The 19,765-nt window shown below is 36.2% G+C and overlaps 1 protein-coding gene across 3 annotated transcripts in view; it reads right to left on the bottom strand.

Moving 5' to 3' along the window:
• ICA1L (islet cell autoantigen 1 like) overlaps positions 1 to 19,765 on the bottom strand; it is an 81,670-nt gene that overhangs the window by 42,356 nt on the left and 19,549 nt on the right. For 2 of the 3 annotated variants that reach the window (XM_043997177.1, XM_043997178.1), the window contains exons 1-6: positions 13,135 to 13,202; positions 10,752 to 10,824; positions 4,683 to 4,807; positions 2,926 to 3,124; positions 1,603 to 1,728; positions 494 to 592 (exon numbers count right to left, since the gene is read on the bottom strand). In XM_043997177.1, coding sequence (XP_043853112.1) covers positions 494 to 592; positions 1,603 to 1,728; positions 2,926 to 3,124; positions 4,683 to 4,807; positions 10,752 to 10,754 — 552 coding nt within the window. In that variant the 5' untranslated portion in view covers positions 10,755 to 10,824; positions 13,135 to 13,202. Of the gene's footprint in view, positions 1 to 493; positions 593 to 1,602; positions 1,729 to 2,925; positions 3,125 to 4,682; positions 4,808 to 10,645; positions 10,649 to 10,751; positions 10,825 to 13,134; positions 13,304 to 19,765 lie in introns of those variants that run through there. The other variant, XM_043997179.1, reaches the window with a different exon arrangement.

Raw genomic sequence — 19,765 nt, 5'->3', positions numbered from 1 at the left:
TACTCCCCTATTATGGATGTCTTTAACATGCAAATATGAATTACTTAATGGTACAGAATTAATATGGGTTAAGCAGACCATATAGTTTGCATCTCCTTTTCAAAGAAATTCCTAAAAAATGGGGTGTGGTATATCAGAGGTACAATAATAATGGGAGGGAATGCGTTTCATTTTTTTTAAAACCCAGAAAGAGCTCTGTGGGATGCTACTACAGTATTGACTAACACATAAACCACTTTATTATTTTATACTTTTTTCCTTCTTACTTTTTCCTCTTCCACACTTTCTTTGTAATTGTCTTTGCCCCCCTTCCTTTCTTCCTCTTTATCTATTTATCACACTGGCTCTCCAGTGGTGCTCAGATGTATTTGCTTAGACCAGTTGGCAAGTGTAAGTAAACGATCTCTGGTCTAACAAAGGTGGAAAAAAAGCTCAAAGATAAATTTCTGTATATTCCCCCAAACCACATTAAATAACATCAAGAAAACTTCACCTTGAGCGCCACAAAATCATACGGACGGACGCCTGTAAATTCTTCATGGACTCTGGACATCATTCGAGCTGTTTTCTCCCAGAATCCAAGCAGTGTTCTCTGAAGAAAGAGGTAAGAGGACATTAAAGTCATACTTAGCTTAAATGTTTTGTTAGCATTGTTTTTTTCACTATCATAATGGATGAACAATTCCAAGAAAACCGATTAAGTTTATTATTAGTCCTTCAAAATTTTGGCAATAAACAAAGCAATTCAAAATAGTACTAATTAACTTCTGGGTACATGTACTGTAGAAATAGCTGCTCAAAAGCTTCCTAAAAAGTAATTGTATACAAAAAAGAGAAGGAAAAATGACAGATTAGAACATCTTCCAAGAAATCCAGAAGAGAATTGCTAAAATCATCAATCTTTACAGAAGGGGAACACATGTATAATCATATGAATGCATGTGCTTATGACTAGTCAGGGTGAGAAAAGTCACACTGACAGCTAAACTCTTTCATCAAAGGCTCATACACACTGCATGCACACATGCAACATACTGCAGGCATGAGCACACATACACATGTATGTGCCACATGCCCTTTCAAAAAAAGTCATCTGTTTGCCAGTCAACACTCAGTTAATTACTTAGAAATGGATTACCCCAGCTCTTTACTTCTCCATCCAGTTGTCCTCTCTTTTGGTTCTTTTTGGTATATTGGACAGAAAAGAGATAAAGCTCTAATTTGTTATGTCCAGCCGTGGATTCCTGAGTGACTCAGCAGTACGCGTGTGTTCCTCGGGGCCAAAAAAGGCTTCCTTTCCACCAGTTTGCTATTCTTTTTCTGTATAACTGCTATTTTCCCTACTGTGCTAAATGGAAATTTTAACGAATATTAGTTATTGCTATCTAATTTCATATCATGCTACTTATTGTCATGGCTTTGGGTAATCCATGCTAAGACTTGTAACCCATTGTAATGACAGAGGATTGGCTTCCTTCTACAAAAGAGAAGAGATATGTTGTAGGCTTGAATTATGCCAAAGTGTAATAATAGCAAGCCAAGCACAGCAAAGCACACCACTCCTCTTTACTGCAAGGACATGCTGACCATGGAGATAGGTACCTGGTAGGTAGTGAGTGAGTGGGATAACAAATTGCAGCGACTAGCTCCAAGTAAGTCCACCTTCTGACAAACATCCATCTTTAACTTGTCAAAAGAAGCTTTGGTATTTCTCACTTGGATCTGCACCTAATCACAAAAAGCCCATATTATTATTGCCAATAACAGACCACAAAAGTAATCGTGTGTGTGTCTGTGTTTGTATACATACACATTACTTTAATGACTTAAACATTTAGCAGTAGCACGGTAAGGGTGCTGTGAAAAGGAATGAAAATGTCATTTCCTTTATATATTATTATGTATATGTTATATATTACATATATTATATATAAAAATATATGACTAAAGATAAGGTCTGTTGGAGAAAAATCACAGATTTCACATATATACTCACACATGCATACACACACATAAAATGTTTTCATACCATTATAAAAATAAACATGGACTTTTTGTTGTTATTGTTGTTTAGTTGTTTTTCAGTTATGTCCAACTCTTCATGACCCCACTTGGAGTTTTCTTGGCAAAGATACTGGAGTAGTTTGCCATTTCCTTCTCTAGATCATTTGACAGATGAGGAAACTGAGGCAAACAGGATTAAGTGGCTTGCCCGGAGTCACACAACTAGTAAGTGTCTGAGGCCAAATTTGAACTCAGAAAGATGAATCTTCCTGACTCCAGGACTGGCACTCTATCCACTTAGCCACCTAGCTGCCCCAATCAAGGATCATACTTTCTTTTCACAGTATCCTATGTATTATCTCCTAAATATTTATGTCATGTACAATGGACTGTATAAAATACATAATAGCAATACAGAACATTAAAAACTATAGAAAGGGGAATAGAAGCTTCAGAGAATAAATGACACTTTAATGCTGCATTAGAAAACATTTTAAAATTCATATACTATAAACTCAAATGGTATCAAGTGAAATTTAGATATACTCATCTATCTGAGGCTTGGTAAAAAAAAAATGCCTTCACAGAAAGTCATTAGAAGGACTATAGAGTCTGATGGGGTAATAATATCATAGCCTCCATTTTTTCTTACATTAATAACTGCTTTATATTTATTTATTCCTAAATTTTGAAAAAAATCTTACTCAGAAATAACACATTCTTTAAAAAAAAGTCAATGAGCCCAAACCAAAAAAAGACCAATAATGAAGAATATTTTTCATTTCAAAGAGACTAATAGAACAAAAGTATAATAAAGATAATGCCTTAAAGTTTACTAAAATACAGTAATGTTTTAAATTCAATTGATCAAGTTAATTGTGGTTTAAAGTATATACCAATATAAGAAAAAGATTTTCTTACTTTTCTGAACTTTTCCATTTGTTTGGATGTGTCTGGGTCTAGTTCTTGCGATACATCTTTCATCCACAGCAAAGCCCCTCTGTATTCTGTTCGGGCCTGCTCCATTCGATTGATTGTCATCAAAGTATCAGATACTGCCCTCTGACTAAAAGTTGTGACTTCTTGCTCAAGACGAGACAGAGGAGTGCATAAAGCTAATCTAATGATAAAAATAATTAGATTCAGAGGAAACATATGAAACAAAAACTAGAAACTGAAAGAACCAAAACACTACTTCAAATTGGCCAAATTTTCATTTTCTACAAACAAGTCATTTGATTAAATGTACCAATTTCAAAATATATAGTAGCATAGGAGATATGTTAATAGGAAATATGCCAAAGGTTAAAAAAGCAAGATTTTTAAAAAAATACCTTAGATATCCACTGATTTGATAAATGATGTGTCTATACCTCATTTTTCTTTTTTTTAAACCATTCCTCCTTTTTGTCCCACATCAATTTCTCAAACAAATACCATTTGTACCAAGTATATACTCTTTCCAAAACAAAAAGTCTTTCATTTCCATACACACACAGCCCTGAGTATAAAAGGGCAGCTAAATTCTCTGAGCTTTAAAGCAATCCATTTCTAAGCAACTGAAGAGGTCTACAAGCATAGGTCAAGTCAAAGCAATTTGTTCCATTTTTTTCAGCATTGTACAGCACATGCCATCATTGATATCTCTCTCCTTACTGAAGGTTTCAAACAGAACCACAGGATCTGGAGTGGGAAAGCACCTTAGCAATCATGTAATCTAACTCCCCACTTTACAGATGAGAAAACCTGAAGTGCTGAACAGTTTAAAAGAGCTACCCCAAGGTCACTGAGTTAGTAAGTAGGTGAGCTAGAATATGAACCCAGGTTTTTCTGACTTCAAATCCAGTTCTTTTCCCCACTCTGTCAGATAGATCATGCCACAGCGACTGTTCTCCCTGGTAAAGGACTTTCCTGCACATCCTTTTTCCTCCAGGTTCTTTAACTGTACAGTCACAATGAAATATTACTCCCTACCTGTAATTAGAACTGGCTTTTCTTTTCCTCTAAAAAGTTTAAGAATTTTGACTACTCTAAGTAAATGCTGTATGAAATACTTCATAGCTTCTTTTATGCTTAAAAAGTGTGATGTGATAAATGTGAATTATGGCTTAAAAGAAAAGTTTTGGGTTTTTTTGGTTTTTTTTTTAGTTAGGGCAATTGGGGGTTAAGTGACTTGCCAGGGTCCACACAACTAGTAAGTGTCAAGTGTCCGAGGCCAGATTTGAACTCTGGTACTCCTGACTCAGGGCCAGTGCTTTATCCACTGCGCCACCTAGCTGCCCTAGAAAAGTATTTTTACAGTTAAGGAATAGTCAAAAAGAAAACCTACAAAGTTTTGTAAATTACTATATATAAATTTACAAATAAAGTAAACAATTACATATTGAATAGGACAAAGCAGACTTAAATGTTAATATCATATTATATCTTGATTATATAAAATCATCAAAGAAATTTAAATTAAATACCAAATTCTCCTTATAGAGAACAAACCACTGCTGATTTCAATGTTTTTGAAAGTAACTATTTTAAAGGCAACAATAATAGCATGGAATGTTTATAAAATATTTATGTGCTACATTATAATTTCCCTTTTATGCTTGTATAATGTGTCTTAAAATATAATACTAAGTATACCAACTATGATGAAGATGAATAAAACATTGATTTAAAAAAACCTTTGGTTGGCTGAAGAACAGAGCGTCTTGCCAGTGGCATCCATCATTTTGCCAGCTTGAGTTATATCCTGTTCTGCTTGAAACTTCAAAAAGAGCCCAAGCTCATTTTCTTCTTCAGATACTTGCTAGAAAATAAAAAGTGCCAGTCAGCACAATTATTTATGCCAGTGCTCATAAAAATAAAACTAAAATACACCTTTATCTACAATGATATGATATAAAATAGGAGTCCGTGGTTCTAAACTACACAGAGACCCATCAAATGCCTTCCTTTTGCCATGTTTGCTTGGCTTCTAAGGGAAGCTGCTATTGTGTACTCACAGTGTAGCCCAGCTCTCCAGAATGCCATTCCTACTGTAACAATTGGAATGACGCCACCTGCTGGAGACTTACTGTAGGAAAGCTCCACCATGAGGAGAAGGCCTCTGAGGGCAAGGCCATGCAGCTTTTCTTTGGGGTCAGGAAGTGACGTTTGCTTGTGGGAGGAAGAGGGGGCGAGGCTGGCTCTCTCACTCTCTCTTTCATCAGGACTCTGGTGGAGAGTGGAGTGAGAAATGTGCTCTCCCTTAAATAGATAGATGAATCTAGGCCTTTCTCTTTTTCTTCACCAAATTCTTATTCTCCTTAATAAATGCTTAAAAGTCTAACCTCTTGCTAAAGCTTATAATTTATTGGCAACCACTCATTAGATAATTTAGACAGACTAGCTAGAATTTTAGCCCCTTACACTACATTTAGACCCACTACATCACTTAAGGTACTGGTCCTAACACCTAGAAATTTCCTATTTGTTTCAGAAAAGTGTTTAAGGGGTTAAAAAAAAATCCAGTGGCCTCTCTTTCCTTGGCATCTCTCCTTTTTCCCCTCCTTTCTGACTGTTTCTTCTAGGTCTCCTTTGCTGGTTCATCTTCCTCCTCCTAGCCAATGCATGTTTCTCCCCAGATGCCATCTTTACCTTCTCCTCCATCTCTCTGCTTTTTTCTTGGTAAGATCATTTGCTCCTCAAGCTAAATTATTGTCTCTACGGACATTAAAATGATAGGTCAGAGGGAACAAGGGCATATAAGAGAACATCATAACTAGGTGACTTAAAGAGAAATGTGAAAAGAGTTGTTAGACTGGGACAACATGGGGGAACTGAGGTGGTAATGAGGGTTAAGTAAAAGAGAAGAAACAAGACTGGAGGATGATTAGAAAATATAGAGAAAAGGATTTCCCAGTTCAAGATTTGGGAGAAGCACACAATGAACCAAGTATAGTTGGATGACCTGGGGCATTATTTAAAATCAGTAATGCCTTAAACTTGATAGTTGTCTTTGCAATATTTTTCAACAGCGAGACTAAAATAACTTGAAAACCAGTCTTCAAAAACAGCTTTATGTGACTGCCAAAGACCTGGAAGTGATCAATGGTTGTAGCTTCTCAGAGCCTGAGGATTTTGAGACCAATTTGAAAAAAAGGATTAATTTTAATTTTAAATCCCTCTCTGCATTATCTCTCAGGAGAAGTGTTAGGCAATCCTTAGACACATAAAATACAGGTTATATTTATTCTTTTTAAAAAATTAGTTTTTATGCCCAAATGGCTATAACACTGTGCATCCCCTTTGACCCAGCAATAACACAACCAGATCTGTATTCCAAAGAGTAAAAAGGAAAAGACCTATGTGCATAAAATATTTATAGCAGCTCTTTTTATAGTGGCAAAGAAATAGAAATAGAGCAGAAGCCTATCAATTGGAGAACGGCTAATCAAATTGTGGTATATGATTGTGATGAAATACTATTGTTCTATAAGAAATGATGAGCAGGATGCTTTCAGAAAAATCTGGGAAGACTTACATGAACTGATGCAGAGTGAAATAAGCAGAACCAGGAGACCATCTTACACAGTAATGGCAATCTTGTTTGTTAATCAACTGTGATTGACTTAGCTATTCTTAGCAATACAATGATCCAAGACAATTCTGAAGTTCTTATGATGAAAAATGATCTTCATTTCCAGAGAAAGAATTAAAGGAGTCTGAATACATATTGGAGCATACTTTTTAAACTTTCTTTATTATTCTTGGGTTGTTTTAGTTTGGGTTTTTTTTTTTTGGTCTGCATTTTCTTTTGCAACATGATAATATGGAATTTTTTGCAGTCTAAATCAAACTTCTTACATTTTCAGAGAAGGAGGAGAGGAAGGAGGGAGAGAATATGTAACTCAATTTTTTTAAACTATTAAACACTTTTGTTTACATGTAATTGAGGAAAAATATAAAGTAAATGTAAGTTTAGGAAGGCATCCTTATCCAGAATAAGCCTGTTTTGTTCACATTAGAAATACATTGATTTGTGTATCCATCTTCACTTCTTTTCTTCCAAACATCAGAATATTGACCTGCTGCATCCTCATGTGCTCTGGACACTTCCCCAGTAATCTTGATGTTATGCAATTATACTTGATTTTTAAAGCAATCAAAACCAAACAACTCTTGTAGTAAATTTCTTCACTATCCACTTTATTTCTATTTCTTTTAGTAAACTTGAAGCTTCTTTCCTGAATGGCTTCTTTATTTAAAAGACTTCAATCCATACATACAAAAGGCGCTCAGGGCAACTACAACTCTAGAGGACTCAAGATGAATCATGTGACCCACCATCTGATATGTCTATTCAAGAGTGCAGATTGAGACAAAATTTGGGGGGCATGGCCAATGTAGAAATCTTGTTTTGCATGATTAGACATATTTGTAACTGGGATTTGTTTTCCTTTCTTTCTCATTTCAGGGGTTTGGGGAAAGGGAGGAAGTAGGAGAGAGAAGGTGGATTTTTAGTAATTGAAAAAATGTTAATTTAAAAAAAAAGAAACAAAATCTGGTGCCAACCTAACCTTTAAATCTTATTTCATACTACTCTCTCTTCATGTACTAAACATTCATGCCAAACTGGACTGCTAATTGTTCCCCAGTCTCATCCTGCTTCTCTTATCTCTGGGTAGGTTATTAATAATGTTTGAGCCTTTGGTCAGTCTCTTTCCTGACTAGCTGCTCTTTGGATTAGAGAGACAATATGGTAAAAAGAAAGTCCACACCTTCCCCATATGGGGCATGCAATGGGGACATGACTACAAGAAGTATTACCAGTTTAGAAAAGGCTTAACACGATGCTCAAACAAGTCATCCTAATAGCATTCAAGGTGAAAGCAGAAAGAGGACTACAAATAGAAGGAAAATGGCAAAGATTTGCAGAAATGATTACAAGAAACTAAAAGAAATGGCAAATGTGATCTCTGAGCCAACACTGGCAATCTTTGAAGGACTGAGTTTAAAAGACAGTAGATTTCTCCCACAATCATCTCTTTAATCATCATCTTCCATTGATTCCTTCCCTACTGTCCTCAAACACACTCAATTATCCCTCACTAGATCTTTTCATTTCCACAAACCACCTTCCTATATTTCTCCTCCCTTTCTCGGCCAAACTCCTCCAGTCTTTTGGCAAATACTTATCATTAGTACAGTAATATGTGATGACCAAATTTCCCTTGAAATAATATTTCTTGTAGCTTTAGGGCATATAATAATCCACTCCATCAACATTTGGTACCTCTACTTCCTTTCCTCTCATTCTCTTCTAAACCCTTTGTAATATAGCTTCAGACCTTATCACTTAAATGAAACTGTACTATCCAAAGTTACTGAAGATCTCTTAATTGTCATATTTAATGGCCTTTTCTCAATTTTCATCTTTCTTGACCTCTCTGATGCATTTCATTCTGTTGACCACCCTTTCCTCCTATAGAGCCTCTTTTCTTTTGGAATTTCATGACACTGTCCTCTCCTGGTTCTCTTCATACTTCTCAGATCATTGGCTCTCTGTCACCTATGACAAAGAACCATCAACGTCATATCTACTAAGCGAGCTCTTCCCTGGACCCTCTTCTCTCTTTCTATACTCTTCCACTTGGTAACTCTATACAATCATCTGTAGATAACTCCCAGATCTACATATCCAGCCCTGCTATCTCTCCTGAGCTCTAGTCCTCCATCACTAAATGCCTACTGGACATCTCTCCAACTCTCTTCTGAACAGTCCTATTTCTGTCATGGGTACCTTATCTCTCCAGTCACTCAGGTTCACAAAATAAGTGTCGACCCCTCATTCTCATGCCAAATCTTGCCATTTCAGTCTCAAAAACATCTGTTACATGCAACCTCTTCTAACCACCACATCATTACCTCTCACTCAGACCCTAAGAACCCCCTAACGTATCTCTTCACCTCATGTCGCCCTACTCCAATCCACCCTCCACATAGCTGCCAAAGTGATCTTCCTAAGATTCTGAGTGACTGTGTCACTCTCTCCCACCCCTATTCAATAAACTTGATGGGCTCCTATGACCTCTATTATCAGAGATAAACTTTGCCATTTAACGCTTTCCTCAACCTGGCCCCTTCCAACCTTACCTGCTATGTGGCCCAAGAAAAGTCACTTCAGCTCTCTCACTCTCAATTTCCTCATCTGAAAAATGGGCATAATAAGAGCAACTACCTGGTCGATTTGTGAAGATCCGATGAGATTACGTGGAAAAATGCTCTAAAATCTACAAATGCAAGCCATGATAACTGGTGTCACTTCCCTCTACATACTCACTCGACAGCTCAAAAACCCCAGCCCACTCGCTGCTCCTATCCCTGTGCTTCTACTCGGCTGTCACTCAGGCCATTGATTCCTACCCCCCACCCCTGCCTCTTGGTATCCCTGGCTTCCTTCAAGGCTCCACTCAAGTACCACCTTTTTTTTTTTTTTTGGCAGGGCAATGGGGGTTAAGTGACTTGGCCAGGGTCACACAGCTAGTAAGTGTCAAGTGTGTGAGGCCAGATTTGAGCTCAGGAACTCCTGAATCCAGGGCTGGTGCTTTTTCCACTGTGCCACCTAGCTGCCCCTAAGTACCACCTTTTACACAAAGTTCCATTCTCAAAACTATCATATATATGTACATATATGTATATGTTCTGCATACATTCTCTGTATTTGTAAATGTACCTGTTGTTTCCCCCATAAGTGTAATCTACTTGAAGGTGGGGGCTGTGTCACTTTTGTTTTTGTACCCCCTGATGCCTAGAAAATACCTGGAACAAAGGAGGAACCTAATAAATGATTGTTGGTTAACTGAATGAGGAGGAAGATTAACATAGGAATTTCATGGAGAATATTATTTGGTCTAAAATGTAATTACCAATAATTAAAAAAACAACTAAATAACTACTTGAGCTAAAGAGAATGTATAGAAAAGCATAATAAAAATCAGAAAAAATAGGATATGTGAGAAAAACTATGTATTTATTAAAAAAAGAGAGATTAATTAAGTTTCTCTCAAAATTTCAATTCTGTCAACCAGAAGAAATTGTCTCTGTAGAAATGAGTTGCATACCATTAATTCTCTCAGGCCAAAGAGGTCTGATTTCTATTTTGAGTGGAGTTTTGTATCAGAGGGCATTTTTTTTCTCTCTCTAGTATTGTAAGTAGCAATTCAATCCAGTTCAAGCTTACACAACATCAATTGTGTAAGACCTATTGGCTTCCCAACCTGGGTTATGCACTCAGTAGTAATATCTACCCGGGGGATGAGAATCTTGAACTCCATAATTGATAGGTAATAGATGTGAAGTACATTGATAATATATACCGTGACAGTATGGATCAGAGAATCAATAATCTTAGCATCAATCAGTTACATTTATTTGGAGAGAACAGGATTCTTTGTTACCTAAAACCACTAAAAATTATTTTGTTACAAATTAACCATCTCATTTAACATTCAAATGAAATTTTAAATTTTAAAGAGAAAATAACTTTTAAAATTCCATTTAAAAATAGGAGCATTTAGGGGGCATCTAGGTGGTACAGTGGATAAAACATGGGCCCTGGATTCAGGAGAACCTGAGTTCAAATTCAGCCTCAGACACTTGACACTTACTAGCTATATGACCCTGGGCAAGTCACTTAACCCTCATTGCCCCGCAAAAAAAAAAAATTGGAGTATTTAACCAATATGATATAGTTATCTATGTTTGCATACCATTGAGTCTTTGCTGATATTTCTCAATAATCTTCAGAAGTTCAGTACATGTCTCTTGAATGGAATGAAAAACCTTGAAAAATAAATTTTATTTGGATATTAGTTTGAAGAACTATAAAAAAGATACAAAATATCAGTTAGAAAATATTTCACAACTGGACATTCTCTTTGAAGTATTATGTCAACTGTCCGTCATGATGACATACTTAAGTTCTAGTTTTACTTCCTAGAGTAATAGGCACACAAAAATGGGCAATTGAATACGGAGAGTTTTCCTTCTCCCCAAAAAAGTCTCTAAGCAATACAACAGCAACTTCATGTGAATCATACTAAACACCATCAAATCTAAATAAACAAAAAAATATACAAGTATTTATAGAAGAATTTTAATTCTAGCTTGGCTTCCCTTCAAGGCAGAGCTGATGAATGTTCCAGGAAAACAAACTAATTTTAATAAGCAACATATAATTAGGGAGATGATAATGTTACAGAAATTTTACAATGTATTATAATATCAACGATAAATTAATTATTTAGTACTTTACATACCACTGATTTCCCTTATAACTAAGAATTACAATATTAGGCTGCAGGGGATGTGTATATATAATTGAAGTAGAAGTAGGCACTCTTTTTTGCAGGTGTCTACGAAATCCTTTACCTTTCTGTGGGGACCATGGGAACACAGGTTTTACAGAGAAACTCGTACTGAAAAAGTAGCACATTTTAGGTTTTATAAAGCTAGGTTTAATAAAGCTCTCATTACTATAACAGTTACTAAGTCGTCCTGCTTTTATTATCACAGACCATTATAGTTATTATTATGTATTATCACAGGCTATTACAGTTAACAGCATTTATTTGTTTATGGCTATCATGAATCATTGCTACCATGATGTAGACTCCTTTGAAATTCAGTTTCTCTCTTCTTTTGATGCTTGATCTTGATTATTTGTTAAAAAATAATTAACAAAATGATTACTATCTGGATGGAAGTTAAACAGGTATAACAATCAATTTTTCATCATTGGGTTTGCAACCTACAACTATGTTTACAGTGACAATTTGAAAAGATATGGTTTAATCTTAAAACAAACAAATACTATGGCTAAGAAAGACAGAATTCTTGGTCAGCTGCTAAATAATACGCAACAAGACCAGAATTAGATCAAGGTTCAATTTATGATATAGAAACGTACTTCCCTTCTCTCAGTGGAGAGGTTGGGACTATGAATATACAAAGTGCTGCATGTGTATTCAGAAGCAGTTGCCATGTTGGTTGGTTTTACTTAGTTTTTTATGTTAAAAGGGAGGGTTTCATGGGGTAGGATATCAGAAAATTGTATTTTAAAAAGCCATCAATAAAACTTTTTAAAAACATCAGCCAGAGATAATCTGATTATAGAAAAGGACCCTCCCCCAAAATAATTATTCTTCTGTGGGAACAAAGTTGGGAATTAAAAGAGTGCATTTTATTTCACACACACTCAACATACCTACAGACACCCACACCGCTCAATAATTCAGACCCTATCAATTCCTCAGTCATTGTGGCCTGAGCTGAACTTTACATTTAGAAATATCAAGAAATGCTAAGAAAATTAATACTACAAAAAACTTTTCAGGAATCATAACTGACCCATTTACTGTTTTGACCCATAACTGTTTCAAGGTATTTTACTTATTAATGATTTTTATTGCAAATGGTGCTGATCATAAACAAGTTATCAACTCATCAAAGTACATCCATTAAGCATACTACTTGGAAGTACCTTTTAACAGTTAATTTCAATACCCCTAAAAGTAATAAAACATTTCTTTAAAAAATATTCTATAATTCAAATTTGTCATTAATTTAGTTCCAGTTAGGCATTTATTTAAAGTACAGAGGGGACATCTAGGTGGCACAGTGGATAAAGCACCAGCCCTGGATTCAGGAGGACCTGAGTTCAAATCTGACCTCAGACACTTGACACTTACTAGCGTATGTGACCCTGGGCAAGTCACTTAACCCTCACTGCCCCACCAAAAACAAAAAAATCAAAACAAAAGAAAACAAAAAAATAAAGTACAAAGAACTAAGGTTTATAGGTTTAAAACTAGACATATTTGTCATTCCATAGTTATTATTGTCCTCACTTGCCAATTCACAAAAGAAACTGGTATATGTTTGAAACAAAGCATTTTTTTAAATTAAGAAATCCTCGCTGAGTTATACAATGATCTTGCCCACATCGAGCATATAACTTAACAAATAAGTCTCAGTTGTCTCTGACAAGCTATATTCACACTCTAACATCATACATCCTACCTCAGGATTCTCCTCTTTCAAAAATTACAAAGTAGTTATGTGTTTTTTCACTCATGGAATTCCTATATTTACCTCTAGTTTGGCATCCAGCTCTGCATCAGATGCTACCACGTGTTCATCTTCTTTTTTTCCTGTTGCTTTGATTAGGACTTGTTTGGTTTTCCAGTATTTCTTTTGCATTCTGCTGACTACTGACTGGTCATCTTCTGATTTAGGTGTCCCAAAGGAATCCATGGAGTGACTGCAAAAAGAGATCAATATTAAACTTCTCAATAACTAATATTAACCCTTAATGATAAAGTGAAGGCAATCTCTCTAGAATGATAATTCATTCATCCATTCCCCACCATTTAGCAGCAAATATTCTTGATATGGATGGTTATGATTTACCAGCATACCAGAAAATGAAAAATCACCTAGACTTCAGTTTTAGACTCTGAGATGCCTATCCAATTCAGTTCTAAATGTACCATAGGGGGGCAGCTGGGTGGCGCAGTGGATAGAGCACCGTCCCTGGATTCAGGAGGACCTGAGTTCAAATCAGACCTCAGACACTTAACACTTACTAGCTGTGTGACCCTGGGCAAGTCACTTAACCCCAATTGCCTCACCAAAAAATAAAAATATTTTAAAAAATAAAATAAATGTACCATAGGAAGTTAATGATGTAGGACAAAAGCTCAGGAAAACAACAACCACCATCACCAAGGACTTCTCATACAAATCTGAGAATTATCTATATAAAGATAATAAGTGGGGCGGCTAGGTGGCGCAGTGGATAAAGCACCAGCCCTGGACTCAGGAGTTCCTGAGTTCAAATCCGGCCTCAGACACTTGACACTTACTAGCTGTGTGACCTTGGGCAAATCACTTAACCCCAATTGCCCTGCAAAAAAAAAAAAAAAAGATAATAAGTGAATCCATGAGAGCTTATGAGATCATCAAATGAGAGTACAGAGAAAAGAGAAAAAGGTCCAGGACAGAGCCTGGGGAACATTCACAAGTGGAAAAATGAAATATGGATGAAGATTCAGCAAAGAGCCTAAGAACAGCAGACAGCTAGAACCAGCAGTGCCCCCAAAAAGCCAGAAAGGAGAAAGCATCTAAAAGGAAAAATAGTTAACAATGTCAAAAGCAGCAGATCAAAGAAAGGGAGGATTGAAAAGAGGCCATGAGATTTGGCAATTAAAATATCTTTATTGGAGAGAGCAATTGCCACTGAATGATATGGTAAGAGGACTTAGAAGAATGAGGAGAGGAAATGAAGGCACTTTTTAAAGGAGTTTGGCTGAGAAAGGAAATAAAGATAAAGGAGGGTATTTAATGGGGATGCCACCATTAGTAAGGATTTTTTTTAAGGATGAGGAAGATATTTTTAAAATAGCAGACTCTCAGAGATGGAAGGGAAGGACCTAAGAGGCCATCTATTTCAAACTATGCCTGAAGAAGACTCCCCTATGCAATATAAGTGAAGGGGAATCTACTAGCTTCCAAGCTGATCCATTCCACTTTTGTATGGCTCTAAATGTGCAGAAGTTATTCCTTACATGAAATCTAAATCTGACTCTTCAGAACTTCTACCCACAACTCCTAGTTTGGCCCTCTGAGCCCAATAAGACAAGCCAGATCCCTCTTTTATATATTTAGTTCTTCAATGTCTTAGAGAAAACTTTCATTTTCCTCCTAAGTCTCCTTCTCTAGGGTAAAATATTCCTGATTTCTTCAGCCAGTTTTACTGTGGGTCCAAGTCTCATTTCTGATATATACTAGCTGTATGACTCCAGGGAATCATTCAGCCTTTCAGTGTCCCAGCTAACTCTCTAAGAAAATAAGTTACTCGGTGACTTCAATATTTATACAGATGGCATTTTTAACACACTGGCCTTGAAGCTCATTAACTTCCTCAACTCTCATGACCTCCATCTCTACCTTTTCTCAGTCACAAGATAGTCACACCACAATACCGAACATGAAAATTCTCTTCTGATCACAATCTTCTAGTCGATTTTTAACATTATTTCACACCTCTTAAATTTACTCTTTTCCTAGACTAGCATTTAGAACCTTAATCTTTCACCATTTCTTTAATCTATTGATCTTGTTCTGGATTTAACTTCACGGCCTTAATCCTACAGTTAAGAGTTTAACAATGCATTGCACAATTCTTGACCCTTAAATCTCTTGCTTCCTTGTCTTTCTACTAGGTATACTCCTTCCCAAATTTGTATTTTCTGCTGTTGTAGGACTGGAAATGCTCTTTAAGTGGATGTTAAGTCTGCCAGCATACCAGAAAATAAAAGACCACCTAATCTCAAAATTTACAAATTCTTAATGAAGGATATTTATAAAACCAAGCAGGGCTGCCAATAAAGATTGTTGTTCATTCTTTATTCTCAAACAAGACCAGTGACATCATGAGAATGATGTCTTGACTTGCAAGTGAATTGGATTTAATTGAGGAAGAGCTGTGCAAAGTCATCAGCCTCACTCTCTCCTCCAGTCATCAGAGTTCAGTGGCAAGACAAAGTCAAGATGATTGGCAATGGCCCCACCAAAAACTTAAAGCCAAAGAAACAGGTCAAAATCAATAAACCAACATACACTTATTGTGTGCCACAAGGATCTTACAATCCTCATATGTACAAACACATACAAGAGAACTTTGGGGCACTATTAGCTGGAGGATCCAAGAAAGACCTGATGTGAAAGGTGGCATTTGAACTGTCTTGAAGGAAACTAGAAATTCTAATGGGTAATAGTGAAGAGGGAGTATGTTCTAGACATGGAGGGCAAAGAGTGAAAAGGCAGAGAGACAGGAAAGGAGTGTGGCGTATTTACATAACAGATTGTCTTCCAAGCACTTCTGGAAGGAAGTATGTCTCTTATTTCAGGGATATAGATTGAATCATGTATCAAATGGTATTTGTTACACAAACTCTAGCATCTCTGTAAAACCTGACTAGTTATCATGGCAGGGAGTTAGGAATCATTCTCTCCCCTACCCTGGCCAATAAACCAACTAAATTTCATTGTCTCACTGCTGAGTTTCCACCAGAAACAGGATATCCACTGCCAGCTGGGTGCTGACTTCCAGATCCCTATCTCTGCAAGAGATATACCAAAGCCCCTCTCCATTCTAACATTTAATCTCACTATCCTCTTGGTAAGGGGCTACCATGTGCCTCACTAATATCCTGAAAGATTCTCTGAACCTGGCCATCTGGCCTACTACTTTCCCTGCCTACATACTATCCAGCCTTTACATCCACCATAAACTAAACATAAATCTTTGTGTTGTCTCCTCTGATTAGAATGGGAGTTCCTTCAGAGCAGGGAGACTTAAATTTTCTACTTGTATAGCCAGTACTTAGGACAATACTTAACATAAAGTGTTTAATAAAGTTTTTCTATTCCATTCCATCTCTAGATCAGTTTGCGATATGTAGCCAAAAACAATTGCTTTCCACCTTTCCCCTTATATCTGAGAAAACTCATCACTATCAATTAGGAAATGACTGAACAAATTGTGGTCATGAAAAATTAATACACTGTAAAAAAAAGACAGGATATTATGAGAGAAACCTATAAAGACCTGTTTGAACTGACCCAGAGTGCATGAGCAGAACCAGAAGAACAGTTTATACAATGATAAAACTATAAAGAAAAAGAATTTTGAAAGACTTAAGAACACTAGTCAATACAATGACCAATCATAGCTCCATAGGACCTTTACTGAAGTATGTTACCCATCCCCTAAAAGATGGCTAATGGACTTCAGGAGTGAAGGGAGGCATACATTTATGGACATGGCTTCAGCATGGCTTTGTTTTACTTGAGTATATTTATTTGTTAAAGGAATTGGGGTTTTGCCCCCAGTTTTTATAGGAAGGAGGCAGTATCAAGGAGAGGAGAGTAGTAATGATGATGACAAAAAAAAATAACAAGAGGGCCACTGTAACATTTTAAAATGTACCATGATTTGGAGGGAAAAAACAAGCAGTATGGAAAAGGGGTTGACAGTTTCATATACAATCCCATTTTTATATTCAATTTTATATATGATTATTTTTTGAGTTATTGAGTTTAGAATTTAAGATTTTAAAGAAAAAGTTTTATCTCTGACATAGCCTAATGATGCTTCACCAGTTTCTTCACTTCCCAAGGATTCTAGGGCAGTGACTAGTGAGGAAAAAACCTATTATCTGTTGTCTTTGCTTCCACAGTGAAGCTTTGAGATCTCTGAGCATTACAACCGGTAGAGGGAGAAAAGAAAGAGACAAGGAAGAAGAGCCTGCCTCATGAAGCAGCTGACCTTGCATATTTAGTATTCACTATTTAGAGATGGGGCCTATTCTCATGTCCTTGACTATGTGGGGGTATTCCTTATCTGTATAATCCTAGAATTGGGGTAGCAGCAAAGAAAAGAACGGAGACGTCATTAAGTCTGACAATATTTTATATTTCTTAACTTCTTCCAGCAATGTTAAAGTGGTAGAGAAGATGCCAGCTGATTCATGCTACAGCTGTAAAGTATACAAGTTAACATTTATGTAAGTTAAGGCTTGTGTTCCATACTTCATATATAGCGATAGCTTGTATCTATAAGATGAAGTAGCTGACAAAAAAAAGAGAACTGGAAAATAATTCTACTAGATCTTCTCTTCCACTTAATACTGCTGGAAGAAGTCACAAAATGATGTCTGAGTCCACTACAAATTCATGCTATTTAAAATTCAACTGAACTCTAACTGCCACATAGCAATCCTTTTATTCATCTGATTAGCTTGCTATCACATTTCCCACAGTGCATTTCTCCTTCTTCCTCAAGCCCCAGATAATTCCTATCTTCCTCTCTCTAAGCAGATAGTCACCTCCTATATTATGGAGAAAAATGAGACCATTCATCATGAGTTCCCTCGCTTCATTCCCTGTATACATAAAACCTCTCTAAATCATCCTCCCTCTTTTTTCTAGTCTAAAGAATAAGATGATCTTTTCTGAGGGTAAACCTACCTGTGCCTTTCATCTCACTATCTCTCCTTTCTTTAAGGAATTTGCTCCATCAATCATTTCCCCTCCATCTTATCTGTAATCTCTTCCTATCTCCAGTCTCACAGAATAACAGAATTTCAGAGTTGAAAGTTCCAACATTATTTAGTCCAACTCATCTTCATATGGTACGGACTCAAGATCCTTACCACTGGTGTCACCTTCCTCTGGAGAGTCTATAGTGTATCAAAGTCTTTCTTAAGCTTTTGTGACCAGAACTTAACATGATATTCGGCAGGGTATTTTACCATCACCAGCTTATTCCTGGAAGCTATGACTTTCATAATTAGGCCCAAAATCACATTTCCTTTTTGGCCACCAAATTCCACCACCATCTCATACTGACCTCAGATCTTTTTCAGATCAACTTTCTGATCGTACTTCCCACAAATTATACTTGTTACACTGATTTATTAACCAAAATGTAAGACTACATTTAGACCCTAATAACTTCCATCTTATTATATGCAGCTCAATGCTGTAGCTTATCAAGATCCTTATGGATCCTGATTCTGTCATGCATTGTGTTGTCTCTCCCCCTCAGCTTTGTGTCATCTGGAAATTTGATTAAAGCATGCTATCTATTCCTCTACCAATTCATTGATAAAACATGTTAAATAGCACAGGGCCAACCACAGATCCCTGAAACACTCAAGTAAATATCACCTGCCAAGCTGACACTGAGCCATTAACAATGACTCTCTGAGTTTAGTCATTCCACTAGTTCTAAAATTACATCACTGTATAACCATCTGGTTCATAGTTAAACATACTTTCCATGAGAATAGTGAGATTTCACCAAATGCTTTACTAAAATCTAGGTAAAACACATCTATAATATTCTATAGATCTATTTTCTTCATTACAAGCTTGAAGCCATCAACAAATTTGAATACTTCCATACCAAAAGGACAGAAAAAAAAGTTGCACGTGAAATCATGAATCTATCAAGTATAGTTTGGGATTTTTAAAGTATATATCAACTTTCATATATGTGACATGACCAAAGTTCCCCCATTTTCCAGCAACAGGGAGAAATGGCAACAAGAATGCCCAGAATAACAGAAAAGAAAATAGAATGCTTAAATGAACTTATCATAGAAAAAGAAATTGAACAAACCATAAATGAACTCTCTAAAAAGAAAACCTCAGGACCAGATGGATTTATGGGCAAAATCTACCAGATATTGAAAGAACAATTAATTCCAATACTACATAAACTATTTGAAAAAAAAACTAAAGAAAGAGTCCTACCAAATTCCTTCTTGATGCAAATATGGTATTGACACCTAAACCAGGGAGAGTCAAAACAGAGAAAGAAAACTATAGACCAATCTCCCTAATGAATAGTGCTGCAAAAATTTTAAGTAAAATACTAGCAAGGAGATTAAAGCAATATATCACAAAGATCATATACTATGGCCAGGTGGGATTTATACCAAAAATGCAGGGCTGATTCGCTATTAGGAAAATTATAAGCATAATTGACCAAATAAGTAACAAAAACAACAAAAATAATATAATTATCTCTGGACAAAATACAACACCCATTCCTGTAAAAAACACTATAAAACACAGGAAATAAGATCAGAGGTGAAGCCAGGATGTATACTGTCACCATTATTATTTAATATCGTACTGCAAGATGTGGGAA

Source organism: Dromiciops gliroides, chromosome 3, assembly GCF_019393635.1.
Source record: "Dromiciops gliroides isolate mDroGli1 chromosome 3, mDroGli1.pri, whole genome shotgun sequence".
NCBI classification, from domain to species: Eukaryota; Metazoa; Chordata; class Mammalia; order Microbiotheria; family Microbiotheriidae; genus Dromiciops; species Dromiciops gliroides.
This window is presented reverse-complemented; position numbering and strand designations above follow the sequence as displayed.